The sequence below is a fragment of the Scleropages formosus genome, chromosome 16 (assembly GCF_900964775.1).
Source record: "Scleropages formosus chromosome 16, fSclFor1.1, whole genome shotgun sequence".
In the NCBI taxonomy this organism is placed as follows: domain Eukaryota; kingdom Metazoa; phylum Chordata; class Actinopteri; order Osteoglossiformes; family Osteoglossidae; genus Scleropages; species Scleropages formosus.
This window is the reverse complement of record NC_041821.1, coordinates 21,882,685-21,900,273: the sequence shown is the minus strand read 5'-3', so window position 1 is coordinate 21,900,273 and position 17,589 is coordinate 21,882,685. Positions and strand designations below refer to the sequence as shown.

Genomic DNA, 17,589 nt, shown 5'->3' with positions numbered 1-17,589 from the left:
ATTTACATTTTAGGATGTTCGCAATTATGATACTGAAAGTTTGCTGGTTTTCAAATTCATTGCTTCGTTGCTAACTTCAAGTCAGCGACGTTTGTATTTTTTAGATTCTGGTAGAAACTTTTTTGCAACTTTTTTTGCGTGTTTTTGCAAGATTTGTTTTTAAACTTTTAAACAGCTTCAGACTGATAAAGGACAGAATGACATGCAGAAGTCTGTCTGGGAAAACAGAATGAAGTTCCCATCTGGCCTTTTCACTGCATGCTCACAATGTCCAGAGAGAGAAGAATCTTATCAGGCTTCACTGTGTCCTTGATATTTTGGTGATGCTGATGAATATGATCCTCCAAACAGGGAAGTGGGAGTCAAGTTTTCCGCCGGTGCAAGTCACGGACACCAAAGGGCGTCCACTGGCGATGTCAGCACCAAAACAGTGTGTCGGCAGAAAGGGTAAAGGGTCATGTGCAGTGAACTGCGACCACATCCCTAGTGTCAAACGACATGCTATGACTGACACAAAAACCTGTTCGTGGACTGTCTAAAAGACACTGTGACAGGTGGAGTGCATGGGCTTTTCTTTCTGACCACACAGAATGCTTCTGTTTTCTACTATGACCTGGTTCTCAACTTCCATTTACTTTTCCATTCATAAATTTTTCTGAACCTAAAAACAAATTAAATGAGGGATGAGCCTATGAGAGTGATATGCATGAGAATATGCTTCACTGGTGACCGAGCTGTTTCACTGCTGTTAATCATGCTGGCAGGAACAGCGATAGGGAAAGGGGACACGGCAGTAAAGGGAATGCTCACACCCACAGATTGGCACTCTTTGGCCACCTGAAAGGGAAGGAAGTTTTACATCCAACATACCTCTAGTGGCATGTTAAAAATGCTTACCCAGCCAAAGGAAAATGTCACACACTGGCAACACTAGCAGACAGGGCCATGCTGGGGGTTTACAAGAGCTTGAGCGAGAAAGACGGCGTGCCTGTAAGCAGAAATATGAGGACAGAGTCATAGGTATGCAAAGTCCAGGAGCTCAGCTGAGGTGAGAGTAGACATTGACTGCAATCTAGAGAGGACTGAAGCAACTAACGAAAATCACTTTGGAATCTTTATTAACCATGATAAACCTCAAACATGCAAGTCAGCAAAAAACCCAGCATGAGCAGTGTTGTGGCTGTGTTGCACTCGGCTGGTCGAGGAAGTGACAGTTGCTGTGGAGTGTGTAGGATCAGCAAGAGGATAATCAGACAGGAACTGACACTGCATCAGATACAGAGGGACAGAGCAATAGACAAATCTGTATAGAAAGTGAAAAGAATGATGTTTACACTGTAGCTGTGATGTGCAGTTCAGGTCAAAGAGGTTAAAGAGAAATTGGTAGGAACATTTGGGTACCAATTAGGACCAAGGTAAAGAAGATGATGAGCATTTACTGAACACATTGCTCTCCTGATTTTTGGAACAGTACTGGTGTCCAAAATGTTGCTTGTTCACATTTTAGGGCGGTAGCCTTTCTGTGTAGTTTTTAATTCAGTAAATGTTTCTCAACATAAATGGTTTCTTAAATATCCGAATGAAAACGTGGAATTTAAGTTTTCACGAAACACTTGCTGAGCACATAACATATTAGCAAAGTGAATAACTGCTGTAGGAATGAAGAACAGAGAAATAATTGTATTAAATAACAAAATTACAATTGGTCATTTTTGATATAGAAGAGGTAGACAGAAAAGTGAATGAAAAGACTGGTGCAGGTGTCTCTCATGTATTTTCGTGTTTTATGCTTTATCTTTATTACGTTTGCGTATATCAACTCAAGAAAATAGCCTTACATGAATGAAAAAAAGGGGGTGCGGTGGCGCAGTGGGTTGGACCACAGTCCTGCTCTCCGGTGGGTCTGGGGTTCGAGTCCCGCTTGGGGTGCCTTGCGACGGACTGGCGTCCCGTCCTGGGTGTGTCCCCTCCCCCTCTGGCCTTACGCCCTGAGTTGCCGGGTTAGGCTCCGGTTCCCCACGACCCCGTATGGGACAAGCGGTTCTGAAAATGTGTGTGTGTGTGTGTGTGTGTGTGTGAGTGAAAAAAAGCGTTTCTCCAACTTATCCAAAATGTGTTAAAATTACTGCGATGGATGGTGTCCTGTTCTGGGTGTACCCTGCCTCATTGCCCTGCGGTTCAGCAGTGGATTTTGGATCTCCACAACCCTGTGTTGGACAAGTTGTTATTGACAATTAATGAATCCTATAATTTCTGAAAATGAAACCTATCATTGATATATTGTTTCCATATCCAGGTATTATCTGCACTCTATCCAGATGTGAAAGGTTTAAAATAAAGTCGAGACAGTGTATTTACATTGATGCAATGAATAAATAGGTAGGCGCGGTGATTTGATTACATGAGAAGGAGGGAGAGACTCATGTCCAGGTGTTGTACCGTCATCCTCCACCGTTCCGCGCTGTTTCCCAACTATACGCAAAACGAAGAGTCGGCTTCGCGATGACATAATCGCGTCACTCCTCGACCGCCACCTGCTGGACAAGTGTATATTGCACATTTATTCCACATTTTAATTAGTGAGCTGGAGCTCCTCGACGACAACAAACTGTGCGTCATAAATTAATATTACGGAGAAACCGATAGCCTAATGTATCATAACAAATGGAAGCAATCATTTATTGTCACGTAATAAGTGCATGTTGTGTCTTTTCCATAAAATGACCCTATGTAATAGCATTCTTTTTTCCCACGATGTTTCAAGCGCTGTTTTTAATAAATGAACGTTTTGAAAAAGAAAAATAAATGAAAATAAAATAAAATTAATTTAGCAATCAAACTAAAATAAAAGTACAGCTAACTGTTTCACTTCTTAATATAAAAAAAAAAAAATGTAGAAAATTAAGGATCGCACGTCCTAAAATCTCTCTCTTTATGCTGAAGATGCCGTTTTGGAAATATCGAATTTGTATAAATATTCAGTGCATGGTGTCTTTTATAAACGCAATGTAAATGTTGTTCAACAGCTGTTCAAAGTCTAAGTCTACACTTTGGGTGTGTCCCTTTCTGTGGTACAGGTACTCCATACTAAAGTCCCTTGTAACAGCAGTCAGTGATACAGAACAGGAAATTAACAGCGGGGATAAGGCGCGGTGTTGGGAAACCATGTGGGGAAGATCCCCTTTTACTAGTTCATTGATAGCGCAGCCGCGCGGCGCTGTCCGTGGTCCTGGATCGCCACTCTAATGCATTTCACTGCCAGCTGCTCCAGTGTCAAAAAGCATGTCTTGTGAGGCATGGGCTGCCATCATCTCTCTCTCTACGACATCTCTCATTGTCTCTTTCTTCAGTCTGTTGTATTTATTAGCGGAAATGGGCGTTACTCTTTTTTATGATCACCTAGTAGGCGGCCACCTCCCATAAGGTCCACTTTTTTTCTTCGCTTTTTCTGCTCCAGGTAAACGATGGATATATGGCGCTTCTTTTGGGAACGCTGTGTAAAAGCACCACGCCGACATGTTTCTCCTCTGCCTTGTTTACATACTGAAGCATATGATCGTGTGTCCTGGAAACACCCACGGCGTTCACAGGGCCACTGGCAGAGCAGAATTATTCACAGCGGCTCTTGTTCATCAACAAGTGAGTGAGTCCACAGGATCCACACAGTGCCGCTGGACACGCATGTGCGCGTCACCGAAGCGTCCGCGCACCCCATCACATGTTTATTCCGCGAAGAACAGGAGTGTCCGCGGCTGCCGCTTTTTTTGGCGAAGAGCGCCTCCGATGAATGAGAAGCAGGGAGTAAGAAACCGCGGCAGCGCGCAGGAGGAGCGAGCTCGTGCACGAGCCTGGAGGAGGAGGAGGAGGCGGGGGGGGGGGGGGTGTGACGAGGACGCTCGTGGATGGGAGGCGCGCCACCGGTCGGCTGAAATAAGGGAAGAGGGAACGAGGCTGCGTTCACATGTGGCGAGCCGTTCCCCACCCCCACCCCTTCATTCTCAGAATGAGTAAAGCGCGCCGCCGTTCCGGGTAAGGTGCGCGCTCGAGGGGCTGCGGTCCCATTGACTGCTCCGTCTCCCTGACAGCGGCAGAGCCGCGGCGGCGCGCACGGACAGACTCCGCCTCGCTCGCTGTGATCCAGCACCGAAAGGCCGAAGCCGAGATCAGGCGGCGCATCCGCGCTCCCCGGGCTTTGTGTGCGCTCCTGGTGGAGAGATGCGCTGCCCGTGACTGGAGGTGGAGGGGAGAGGCGGACACGAGGGGGGTGGGGGGGCGAGAGAGAGAGAGCGGAGCAGAGGCGAACAGAAACAAAAGCACAGCTGTGGGTGCCCGCAACCATGACAGGCTCGCGCCGCGCGGAGGAGCCGCGGCTCTGCCCGGGCACCGTGTCGTGAGGAGTGAGTGCCTTCTTCTCGTCGCTCGGGGTGTTTCTATTTTTTTGGCACGAAGACGACACGCCAAGGAGGGAGTAAAAGATGTCCGCCTCCGTGGGGCCCCAAGGCGGCCCTCGCCCACCCACCGCGCCGACCACCATGCCCGAGCTGCCGGACCTCAGTCACCTCACGGAGGAAGAGAGGAAGATCATCATGGCAGTGATGGCTCGGCAGAAGGAGGAAGAGGAGAAAGAAGAAGCCATGTTAAAGTAAGGGCAGCATCTTTCCTTTCGGAGAGCAGCGAGCGCTTCTCCTTCATTCATAAGCGAGGTGTCTGTGTCCAGGAGGCAGATGAGTCGATCCGCCATCATCTGAGCTCCCAATCCAATATGTTGTAGGTTTTACCTGATCTTATCCATGGCATCTGTATCACACGCGCGCACGCACGCACACACACACACACACACACACACACACACACACACACACACACACACACACACACACACACACTGACTGGCTTCTCATTGTCCTTTCACCATTCCCTTCTGAGATCGAGACCCAAGCGCTGGACACTATATCTGTGTGTGATGCGCTGTGTGATTTCACACCCAGCCCTGCCCCACGGTGTCCTCTCAAAGGATTCCCTCGAACGCGTTAAGACACCCAGCTGAAGAGCAGGTTTCTGTGGCTCTTTAAACACAAGCGCACCATATGTGTTGAAAAATGTGAGCGTAAAAGACGCGCGGCGGACGGAACGTGGACCCCCGGTTTCTGCGTGGGATTAAGAGGGTCAAGCACAGTCACACCTGCAAGTTGGGTAGGGCTCGGAGAAAGGGGTGTGAATGGGGCTAAATCCAATCAAACAGACAAGCCAACAACACACAGTGCATCTCCTCAAACTGAACAAAGCGTAAAGGGGATTACAACCTCGTGCCCCGACTGAACTCAGGGTACAACAGGGTAGAGCATGGTAAAATGATTCTCACTGCTGCTCTCGTTCCGTGTGAGCACCGCTCCCACAGCGGCAGGTTATCACTATGCTCTTGTACCACGCTCGCTCGGCTCCTCAGAAATAGCCCTATACGGTAAAAGAAAGGGTTTGACCACACTGAAGCCTCGCTGTACTTTCCATTTCGTTCGCGCCGATCGCGATGTTTTGTGATCGAACCCCCATGGTGGAGCCCACGTCGGTCCGTCGCTGAGTGGGGTGTGGTTGATCATTTCAGAGCTGTAGGCCATCTGTGTGACATGTGGAAGGAGCGGCTCAGCTCGAACTCACAGCATGAACGATACGATACAGCCCCCCTTTTGAATTTGGGAACATCGTTTTCATTCATTCTCTTTTTCGCTTCATGTCGTTTTCCGCTATTATTTTTTCCCTAACGCGGCGTGTTGGACGCTGAGCCTAGCAAAGACACGCCTGGTGTGTCCCCCTCCGAAGGGGAAATTCTTTGGGCTTGTCGTCGTGACCAAACGAAAAGGCACTTAACCCAAGTCAAGGTTTTTCCGCGAAAATTACGTGATGTCACGTCATGACGTCACGATAAAGCTGAGTTCCACGATTGGCCTGGTTAAGAGTGTAATAATAATGGTAATAATAATAATGATATCAGTCATCATCATCAAGAAATTGATTTCTGACTGAATTTCAACCAAGTGCCTAACTTAAATTACCCAGAGTATTTAACGCTTTAATTTATATTGATATTTATTTAAATTTAATTCAGTTCATTTCAATTTATATTTATGTATGTTTTCTTAACACTCTTTCAAAGATTGGCTTCATGTCACATTTAGCTGTTGCCATCTTTCGACGCGTAATAGCGTCACCTCTAGGAAGTGCTGTATTGGTACGATGTTCTCTAACGTGGAGAACATCCGGATGTTCGCTGGTTTTTTTTTTAAGTACTAGTAATTTCAGTCATATATCTCTATACATGTATATTAAAATTCTAATCTGGTCATGTTTAGCTGGTGGGAAAGAAGTAATGGAAGTACTGTCAGAATTTTAAGCTCCCTGTTTGCCAACCAGGTGTCGCAATATTACAATAATACCTTCCCAACGAATCACAATGTCTCGCAAGTGAGTTACAAGATCAGAGGAGAAAATCAAATGCGATGTATAATTTCATTGAGTCACGTCACCGGTGTCCGTTCATGTCACCACTACGGTAAACCTCTGGAGAAAGATGAGACGTGACAGTGTGATCTCTGCCTTGCCCCTTTAATGACATAACAGTGTAGTCCGTCAATGGCCTGTCACTTGACCATTAACTATGATTTGCCTGCATTTGACAACCCAGGGTGAGTTAGCAGGTGCTGCTGAAGCTGGGCAGCACTTGTGCCCATCAGATGGCCTTTGCCTCATCAAAAGTTGAACAATCCAGCTGTAATTTCTGGATCTGGATCCCTAGCCTGAGTAGGGCTGTGGTCCCCTCTGTTACTGGCGAAATGATGCTGGAGCTTCAAAACACTCAAGATTTGTTAGCTGGCTGTCTAAAATCCTGATCTCATCAGAATTGCACTGTTTGATGCCATTTATGTGTACCTTTGCTCTTGAAACGGAGAAGAAAAATGTGCTTTTCGTCCTTTGGCGAAGCTGAAAGCCACGCCACTTTCAGAGAATTGGCGCTTGTGTTCCAGGCCAATCCTGGAGCTCACCCTCACCTCACCATGCTGTTTTCTCAATCGGAGGAGGATCTGAGCCGGTGCCAGAGGGGCAAGGGCAGAACACTGGGGGCGTTTGAACTTTAAGGGGTTCCTGCGGCTTTGCCGCTAATGCCCACCATCTTAGTGGGTGCACCAATAATGATGCCATTCTAAGCATGGTGCAAATGCACATATCTGTAACTGAGAGTTTGAGGGCTCACATCAGGATTTGTGCAGGTGTCTTGATAGGAGCTGCAGCTCCTCCTGGGATCTCACCACCCACCAAAATGTGGCATGCACCCCAGCCTTGGTTCTTCTCTTTGAAGCATTTACTGGCTCTGAGGTTACTGGCTGTAGAGTTAACGGTTACCTGGATGGGAAGTCATGGAAGCTGGAAATTTACTTCAGTCCAGATAAAGCTCCCGTTGGCCTCCACAGAGACCCTCTTTTCAGCCAGCATGCAAGAACGCACAAAATATTCCGTCTGTGATATTTTTAAATATTAGAACACAACCTTCTCCTTTCGATATAGTCTGCTGCGGTTTCACTTGAATGACAGCTGAAAGACACCTTAATTGACAAGTAGTGTAGAGATTAGGAACCTGAACTTGCTGGTTCCAGTGCCAGAAGAAGCTTTGCTATAGTACCCCTGAGCAGTGTACATTACCTGAAATTCTGAAGTAAAGTTCACTATCAGAATTTCACTTGATTTTCCTTGAATACACCAGCAAGGCACCTTCCTTGCATTTTGACTTGAGTTCAACATCTAGAACCTTAAATTAGGATACCGCAGAACAGCCTTTGTAGCAACAAAAATTGAGATACCGGAAAAAGGCACCACAGAAGTGACGTGTGAAGTGGCTTTGAAGTAATGAATATTCTCCTTGCTGTATATGAACCTCATCACTTTACCTCACATGGTGGAGGCCACATATCTAACTGTTGGGCTTACCTGCTCTAAGGAAATCAGCATTGCTCAGATATTTGCCTCCGCCCATGACAGGGAACTGACCAGAGGTAAAGGGGAGATGGTAAGCTTGTGAGAGGCACCATGTGGTTGTGGACATGGTATGCCCAGCTGAAGTGACAGCCAAAGGATGTTCCATGGGGTTCCAAACCTGCTTTCTGTGAGGATCTCTTGGGATAAGCCCGTACCTTGTATGTCATGATATCACTGGTCCCCATTTGTAGGGAGGGCCGGTTGTGAGGAGGAGGATAATGAGGAATTTTGCTCTTGGCGTAAGCAACGACCTTCCACATCTTGACCATGCACTGACTCCTCCTTTATTTCCTCACCCGACTGAGTTCCCCTGACTGACCACAGCCTTGCAGCCTGTGTTCCCTGTGCTGGATGCCAGTCAGTCCACAGTGGAGAAGGCCTTGAACGGGGTCAGAATGCCACCCAGATCCACATTTGAAGTAGGACCATTAGTCACAGGCAACTCACGCAGTACTCCAGAGTCCACACTGTTGCAGGAAGTGTCCTTTTACCACCCACACCCTCACAGGGTGGTCACGCCCACCTCCTCTCTCTGAAGGTGGAAGGAGGCATCTCAGCTTTTACTTTCGGACTATTTTTCACAAAGGACTTCTACCTGGTGACACTATCTATGCCAAAGTAAAGTTTTTTTTTGTCTTGTTAGTGAATTTTGAAGAAGAGAAACGCAAGACAGGTGACTAAACATTTGACTAGATGAGCACTTAAAGAGATTCTTAATACAAGTTGGCATTTTTATTCTCAGAAAATCTGTTGGAAGAGAACATTCAAACAGGAGGTAAATACACAACATGCAGTTTGCACCCATTGTGTAGCGTTGCTGCATGTCTTAGAGCCTGGCCATTTTTAAGTCGTGACGACACATTCACATTTAAATAGATGACAGAGCAGGTGTTGGATAAGAAAGGGTGGAGAGAAAAAAACTCTTCGGAGGGGAAACTAGCAGCGTATTGACAAAGAACGGCCGCTTTCAGTCCCCCCCACTGTGGAAGCTGGGGAGGTTCACTTTAGTTGCAGAGAGGGGACATGGGTGGGCAGGACCCCCCTTGTCCCTAAAACACAAACATGACTTTTTCTGTAACTGATACATATGTAGTAGAACAAGAATTCCTTTCACAACTCAAGTCAAGCATGGCATCACTTTTTACTTTACTTGTACAAGCCAGAGAGTGCAGTCTTAGCCTCATCTGTTTCATCTGGGAACACACCCACACGGTATGCAGGCAAATCTGAGCATTTAAGTAACCACTCTACAACTGATGCTCTGCTGTGTATATATATATATATATATGTGTGTGTGCGTGTGTGTGTTAGGACAGGACTCATCACAAAGACTATGGAGTATGAAGGAATGCATTGCAGTTCTGTTTTGTAATGTTCTGCCATGTATTATAGAGCTGAAAAGCCCATAGAAGCAAGAACTGTTCACCTTGTGGGAAAGAAACCACCTGAGCAAAATGACATCAGGTAACTAATCAGCACGTGAAATTCTCTTTAACCATACCATGTGTTAACTTTCTTTCCCCCCCTCCTTTTTGTTGTTCTTTTTGAGAGCCAGGCTTTGTGCTCCCATGGTGACCAGCTGTGGTAAGATAGTTCCAGGTCAGAGTCCAGTCTGAGATTTCAGTGGGTGTTTTCTGAGGAACTGGGTGACAGTAGTGACTCAAGGTGTTGGTCATGATGCTAGGTGCCTGTGTGAAGATTCTTTGGTGCCAGTACTCTAAGTATCAGTGCTATGGATGTCAGATACTGCATCACCAGAGTACTGGAAGTCAGGGCTATGATTGGACAGTGCTGCTGGGAAAAATTATTAGATTTACACTGTAGATTCCCTGAAAAATTTTGCCAGTTCATCTGAGGCTTTTAATGAGCATGCTTCATGGTGATTTTGAGCATGCTCAGACATCAGTACAGCATTTTCATGTGGTTTTCCCTGTGTTCAACTCACAGTCACTGGCTTCTTTGACAACCTCTGTAGCCTTTTTGCTGCTTTCCCTTTCAGTGAAAGAACTGGATATTTTTTCTTTAAATTGCTTAAGAAAATTATATCAAACATCCGATGAATAGTTCCAAAAAAGAAATGACAACTCGTTGGTTTGTTGAGAACAATAACTATATTGGTCACCTAAGTCAGTGGTTCCAAAACTCCTGGTGGAACATGCAGCCATTTCATATTTTAGTTGAGCTCCACCTCTGGCACAGCTTCGTTGACTAATCATGGGCTTGATGGTTGTTCAGTTAGCTGAATCAGATGTGCCTGTGGTGGAACAGAACAAATTTATGAAATGGACGGTTCTTTTCGAGCAGAGTTTCGGGAACCACTGACTTAATGATTGTTTTGGCAACATGTGTGGCACTGTGCCAAAGCAAAATGTGGTATTGACTTTGAATGCGACTCCTGCAAGCTCAAGATCCTGCGTGAGCGGATGTTGAGAGACAGCGCTGGCTGCTACACCCGCTACTGCGTGGCCTGCTGCCTTTCCTCTGTCTCCAAAGCCTTATTTATTGGTTCTGATTGGTGATCCATAATGCAAGCGGCTTAGCGGAAATGGTGACACACCTGGAATCTATCTCTCAGTTAGTCTCGCAGAGACGATCAGGATGCGGCTCGAATGGAAGTGGCGCATCTCATATTTAAAGCAGTGTTGCCCAGGCTTACTGCTTAAATTCTCTCCCTTTCTACCTCTGTGGCCTGGATTTCCTGTAAGTACTTTAATGAGGCCCACTTCCCACTTTTTTCTACAGACCTGTTAAGTTATTTGGTGCACATTTTTAGCACTTTCTTTGTGTTCTTCCATAGAATCGTATTTCATTCTGTCTTTACATCCCTGAGCCAGTTTCTTTCTCTGTCCGCAATTTAATCTTTGTGGTTAAATAGGACCCACTCCCCTCTTGGAGCTCAGCAAGAACCTGTAGCAAGTCCGTTCCATTAGTCACTTCTGTTGTGCAACACAGGATTGCCCATCTTTCTTCCTACTTAGCTGCACATCAATAGTCTGGCACAGCAGCATCGGTCTGTTAATGAAGGAGTCTTATTGTCCTCTAAATCTGCTTTCGACATTCCTGAAAATAGATCTACCTTCACTGTTTAGATATTCATAATCTCCTGGCCAATGGATTTCCTCCAGATATGTATCCTGTGGAGTGACTCACAATACTGGTGGGGGGTTTGCAGGATGTGCGTGCAGGGGATGATGGGAGACAATGCTATCCCACCTGCTTAGGTCTGGCATGTAGTAGGGCTTTAGGAACATAGCACCTTGCAGGACACTTGAGGCCCTGAGGGGAATGGCCTCAGCCAAATGGATTTTGCTCTGGGCCGAAGGGGAGAAGGGACAGAAGGGGGATCCTAGGCCAGTGCCAAATTGCTCTATCAAACCTTGCGTTCCAAGTCCATTTGAAGGTGAATTAAAGGTTCCTAGTAGGTTTGAGGAGAAAGAGGGTTCAGAGATCCAAGAACCAAGAGCCGTTGGTTCTTGCTCAGGGTTAGAACCAGAAAGAGCATAGTTAGTATTGCCTACTGATGAACCCCTGGAGCACTCCAATTGCTATCCATGCACCTTTGCTGCCACCTTGTGAAAAGAACCTGGGCGGAGGGCTGCTAGCCAGGCCCAGGCAACACAAGGAGTGACAAAGGGAATCGTTGATACAATTCTGGTCCATTGCTCCTCCAGCACTGCAGTTCATCAGGAAGCTCAAAGGCTCATCATCACAAAAACTTCTCCATCGGTGGGTTGTGCTGAACGCTGTGGGTAGGGGGTCAGCCTTAGTTCCTCCAGATCATTACTTTTATTTATCTAGCTGTTTCTTTTTCCAACAGAAACTTAGAGTGTGACGTTCCTTACACTGATTAATCCATTAAAACAGCTGGGTGTTTTTTACTGGAGCAATTTAGGTACCTTGATAGGATAGGTACCTTGCTCAAGGATACTAGAGCAGGAGGTGAGCTACACACCTGGGTCTTTCATATACAAGGTGGGAGCTTTAATTAGTGCAACACCCAATGAAAAGTCTGAAACAGATCAGAGCTAGATATTTCACTCAAGAGCAAGGTAGTGAAGGAAGTATCATTGCCTGTGACTGGGATGTAATGCCTTTTGATGTACCCTGTAAAGCATGCTAAGCTGTCAGGATTGTCCAGTCTCAAAGATTGTACGTACTTCAGCTGAAATTCACATTTCCACAACAACAGGCCTGTTATAGTTGTGCCCACCCATTGGTACTGCTGCTCGATGACTGTGCTCCAGGGCTGAAACTGAGGAGGTGACTCAGCTCAAGTGGGCATTTTTCAGTATCCACCTCCAAAGCTGCTCACAAGTTTTGGGTTGCCTTTAAGGGCCTTCCCATTTTTGTGTTCCAAAGCATAGATAGGTTTTTGCTAAATTTACAGTTTTTTTTTTGTTCACAAAGACATCTGATAGGAAATCAAAATCTTCATGACATTTGATTTAACTCTGGCTAGAACCAAAGATAAGGAAGGAGAACCATCCAGCTCTTCTTCCTGTTATGTTGCCCATCGGAACTTCCACTGAGCCGCAGAGTTCAAGGCTTTAATGTTCAGGTGCATAGTGGCAAGGCCATAGATGAGAGCTTCCAGGAACTTTGAGATAAGTGGGTATCTTGCTTAATTTGTCCGTTATTAAACATTACATGCTGCTGCATTGGGAACTTTCAGGAAGACTCCAAACAACAGAGGGAAAAAATGGAGGAGTTTACAAAGCATCTGTCTGCCGTCTGCTGCGAGCCAGCGGATTTGGAAGAGCTGACACTTTGTGTCCAACAGGCTTTTCCCTGACCTGCCAAGCTGGCCCGCACAGTCCAGCTAGCACATCATTGGCTGAGGAATGACCCCCCCGAGCTCCCTGCTCTGATTTTGATGCTGGTGTGCCGATGGCACGGGACTCTGTCTGTGGTGGAGATGATGTGGGGTGTGTGTTTGGGGCTGCGGGTGGGAGCCTCAGAGGTCGAATGCCGTGTTGTGGAGATGAGGAGGCCACAAAGGGGAGCGCTTTGCGCTCACAGCCTGCCCGCACGCGTCAGCTCAGGCACTGCTGGGGCTCAGCTGGGCCCACCGCTGCCCGCGTTTACATGCTTCTGGCTGGTTACTCCACTTTGCGGCAATTAGGTCCATTAGGCAGTAAATTTCACCGTAGGCAGAAGGCAGTTGACTGTACAATTGAACATTCAAAGACAGCCGCTACACGTCTCTTTCGTCTGCAAGTAGCCTCACTGGCTAAAAAGACACGAACGGAGGGTGCGTAATTATGGTCTGCTGTCGAACGAAGCCAAAAACACGTTTTCTCACCAAGTGCATTCTGGGCTTCTCTCCTAACAGCTTGTTTTATGGAGAAACAACAAGATCTAAGTTACTTGACCCTCAAGTACAGCAGCTGTCTCCCACCTGAGATCCATACCAAGCGCAGCTACATTAAATGAGCCTATTTGTATTGTTAGCGACGGCGTGGTTTGTCTTCAGGTGAGTCCTTGAGTTCGGGCTCTCGCAATATCTGGCACACTTAGCTCCCCAAAACAAAGCCATGCTTTTGATATGCAATATGGAGCTCACTATATTTCTAAATATTTGTCTGGTTCATCTGTCTGTATGGATAAACAGAATTCTTTTAGAAGAGCTGAGGGTTTCAAGGTTTCTTAGAATAAAAAGGAGTTAATGCTGAATTATGGATCAGGGCTGAAAATAGATCCACACTCAGAAGCAGTTCCTAAAATATTTAAATGTACAGTTTGTCTGCTTCTGTTGATGTTCTATTTTAATTTCGTTATAGGATCTCCGCTGTTAAATTGCAATGGGTTAATTAGAAGTCCGTATCAGAAACTTGCTGCCATGTGTATCTTTCTTTGTGCCTTCATGTGCGCCTCACGGGTGCTTCCTTCGTCGAGGGAATATGCATGTTTCTGTTTGAAGTTGGAGTCTCGCCTTTTCTCTCCCCATAACTCCGTACGTAAGTATGGATTTCTGGATATATGTGTAGATTGGCAGAGATGTATGTTCATCATCCTTTATGGTAACGCTGTGATTGGCTACACGGTTTGGGATTTTCTCTGTGCGTCTTACACTCCTGCCTTTAATTAGTGCAGCTTCAAGTCAACGGAGTGTGTCTCCAGCACCTGGGTGAGCGGCTCCGCACACCAAGGTTTTTCTGCGCTTCAGACGGCATGCTTCGAACGCCACCCCTCATCGGGAAAGAAACCCGGGGAGTCGCTTGTCATTTCAGTCAGCTGTCTGTCTTGGGGAAAGACAGTTCACTTTGTGGGCCTTCTGCAGTGATTATTTTACCGCTCCTTTGAAAAGTTGCCCTTTTTTTCCCTCCTCAGCCAGAAACCAAACTTCTGATAAGTCAAACTTTGGATTGGAGTTGTTAATGTGATGGTGTGCTCACGTGTGTGTGCCTGGGTGTGTTTGCACGTGTGCATGAATGTGTAGCTTTCGTTTGCACGGTTCCTGCAATACTATATGTTGTGCTTTCCAACATTTCTCATGCTCACCTTCACCTTTTTGTCCCCACTTTCTCATCTGGATAAAGGTACAGTTCTAATGCTAAGTTCCAATTAGCAAAAATGGTCAGAAGGAGGACCTATAATGGCATTTTAAAAATTTTTCTTATAGGCCTGGACTTCTTTAAGCTGGTGGTAATATGCAAATGAGGGCTTGTTATTTGGTTTCTGTACACACTGTACACAATGTGACAGGGACACAGGGACAGATGTGTCTTTACCAGATTTTGTAGGGATTGTGAGTCTGCTGTGTCAGTAGTCTAAATTAGAATGTAAAATGAGTAAGTGAGCGATGAGTGCAAATTAATTGTGCCTGCAGGTCTTTAAAGTAAACTCATAATAATGTATACATGTGTAGATTATTAAGGGCAGAAAAGTGATGTAGTGATTAGAGCTATCCACTTGCAATCGGAAGACCCATGTTGGAATCCCAAGTCCTCCTGCTGTACCTTTGAGCAAGAGTCTTGAACTGATACAGTAAATATTAGCCTGCTATATAAATGAGTAAATGGTTGTGTGAAGTTGTACTATACGAACCTCTCACTATACATCACTTTGGAGAAAAGTGTCAGCTGAATTATTTATAATAAATAATAATAATGTATACATTAGTAAGAGATATATGAGTTTGGACGGAGCTCCATCTAACAAAGGAGTTCATTTAATTATGTTTCTTTGGATGCGTATGGCTAGTTGCCTGACATCTCTGTCTGTTTACTGTCCAGGTTCAGGAAAATGAGATGGGAAGTAAATGGCAAAACCGGGTGTGGCACAGACACTGTGACACCCAAGAGCTAATTCAGCAGATATTAATTCAATTAATCCAGCTGCAGAGGAACAGAATGAGACTTTCAGACTCGCTGTCTCGAAATTCAGCATCCAACTTGCATTGTCTAAAAATATCCCTTTTAAGAAGTGAGAGATAACTAGGTCATCGTCTGAGAGAGACAGCATTTCTCCTCATCGTTGCAATGAATATTGAAAAAAGAGGCATGTGATTTCCAAATGAACGCAAAGGCAGGTAATGACTCTGAAGGTCTTACCTTTAACTGGGAAAAAGGAACAAGGAGAAATAATTGATGATGACCAAACAAGGAAAAGTGGTTTGCATGAGGTTGGGTTTTAAATGAAGGCTGCGTGTGTGGGTGTGTGTGTGTGTGTGCGTGTGTGTGTGTGTGTGTGGTGAGGAATCTGGGACGGTGTGCTCCCTTGAGCCGAGCAGTAACTTGCATCTGGGCGTTGCACCACTGAAAGCTAAAGTCGGGAACTCTCCGCTCAGTTTGCAGTATTTTTTTTTTCAAATCAGTTACAACCATAGGCTTTTTTTTCCACACATGACCCAAGGTCTCTGGGCCCTCAGTGCACAAAGACATATTTTTTGTCTCTTTTCCCCTTTTAACTTCTTTTGCTGGTTCCATCGTGCAACATCTTTAGCCACAAGAAAGCATTAAGTCCTTGCTCTCAAGCTAGACATGGGAAAACATTTAAATTTATTCACTGAGCACACACTTTTCTCCAATGCAATGTAGAGTGATTACTAAATAATATTTAGCTGACACCTTTATCTAAGGTGACTTACAGTGCCAGACACACTGAACTGAACTCCTAGAACCATTCATTCACACAGCACAGCAATACAGTACAGTTACACATTCACGAAGGGCAATTTAGAGTCTCCAGTTCACGTAACGTTTTTGGACTGTTAGAGGAAACCAGAGCTCTTGGAGGAGAGCTACGCAAAGACAAGGAGAACATGAAAACTCCGCACAGATTGAGCCGGATTCAAACCCACGTCCTTTGCTCTCCAGCAAAGACTCACAAACGGTCGCGTTGAAAGGTTTTGTGGGGGATTGCGCACTATGCTTGGGATGCCCCCTCCAGCCCTTCTCTCTGACATACACACCCCTTACTACCTCATCCTCCCTGGTCCTGTGAGAAGTGGCAGCTGGCAGCAGGCAGCACCTTGGACAAGGTCTGGTCAGTCTGCATAGTTATCGTAAAAACAGGCACTGGTCAGATATGGCTTATTCCCCCTTCCTCACACCATGCTTCATCCATTGCAGGAGGCCAAGCCAGTCTCATGGAGCTGAGTGGGGGGTATCGTGGGGCTGGGTGGATGGGCTGTCAGCAGCTCCAGAAGCAGAAGCATCTCCTCATAGATATTTGCATCCCCAGTCCTCAGTCCCACCCTCAGCAAACCCATGACAGCGAGGAGGTTCAGTGGAGCCTGCTGGGAAATCTGCGATTCTTACGTGTGTTTCTGAGAGACATGCTTTCATGGAGGACTGATACACCCAAGCATCATAAAGAGAGAGAGACAGAGAGGAGGGAGGAGAGAGAGCGATGGAGAGCGAGATGCTGTTGAGCAGCCTGTTTAGCAGTACCGGAACCCAGCGGCATGAAAGTTTAATGAGAGGCATTCCGCTCCGGCAGCCCAGGATTCCTGTGTGTGTGTGTGTGTGTGTGTGTGTGTGTGTGTGTTTGTGTGTACGTGGCTGGTCAGGGAAGACTCTTGTCCCAGAATAGAGCCAGGAGTGTGACCCCTCACACCTCGCGGGTACCGCGCAGCCCCGGACACTCCCCCGTTTCTCATGCAGACTGGTTCCTCCCGTTTCACAATGTGTATGTGCAGCGTTGTCGGGTGTGTCGAGCGGTCCATCACGTGGCATTCCAGCCACGCGTGAGCAGACGGGTGGGCGCTGTCGTGAGCGTGCGTGTTGGTGGGGGCGGGGTTCTGCGACCGTAGCGCCACTAATGGAGGCTCCTGCGGAGTGGAAGCCTGAAGCGGCAGAGGAGAGCTCTACCCTGGGGAACAGCACAAATGTGGAAAGAAAAGAGCGTGGCGCAGGGGCACTCTTGAGCCGGGGGCCACAGACAGACCATTGGGTGGAGCGGTGGGGACTCTGCCTGCTATTCTTTGCCCTTGTATCAAAGAGAAAATGATCAGGAAACGTAGCAATTTTTGAGAGAACATGAGCAAATGTGTCCACTTGGAATTCCTCGTACATCACCTGTACCACAGCAGCTGGAGGGTTTTCCTTGGTTGCCGGAACC

General features: G+C 46.4%; 1 protein-coding gene across 6 annotated transcripts in view; it reads left to right on the top strand.

Moving 5' to 3' along the window:
• Positions 1 to 3,893: 3,893 nt before the first annotated feature.
• Positions 3,894 to 17,589, top strand: part of rims1b (regulating synaptic membrane exocytosis 1b) — a 97,665-nt gene continuing 83,969 nt past the window's right edge. For 5 of the 6 annotated variants that reach the window (XM_029259237.1, XM_018750970.2, XM_018750969.2 and 2 more), the window contains exons 1-2: positions 3,894 to 4,642; positions 9,418 to 9,489. In XM_029259237.1, coding sequence (XP_029115070.1) covers positions 4,476 to 4,642; positions 9,418 to 9,489 — 239 coding nt within the window. In that variant the 5' untranslated portion in view covers positions 3,894 to 4,475. The remainder of the gene's footprint in view (positions 4,643 to 9,417; positions 9,490 to 17,589) is intronic. The other variant, XM_029259238.1, reaches the window with a different exon arrangement.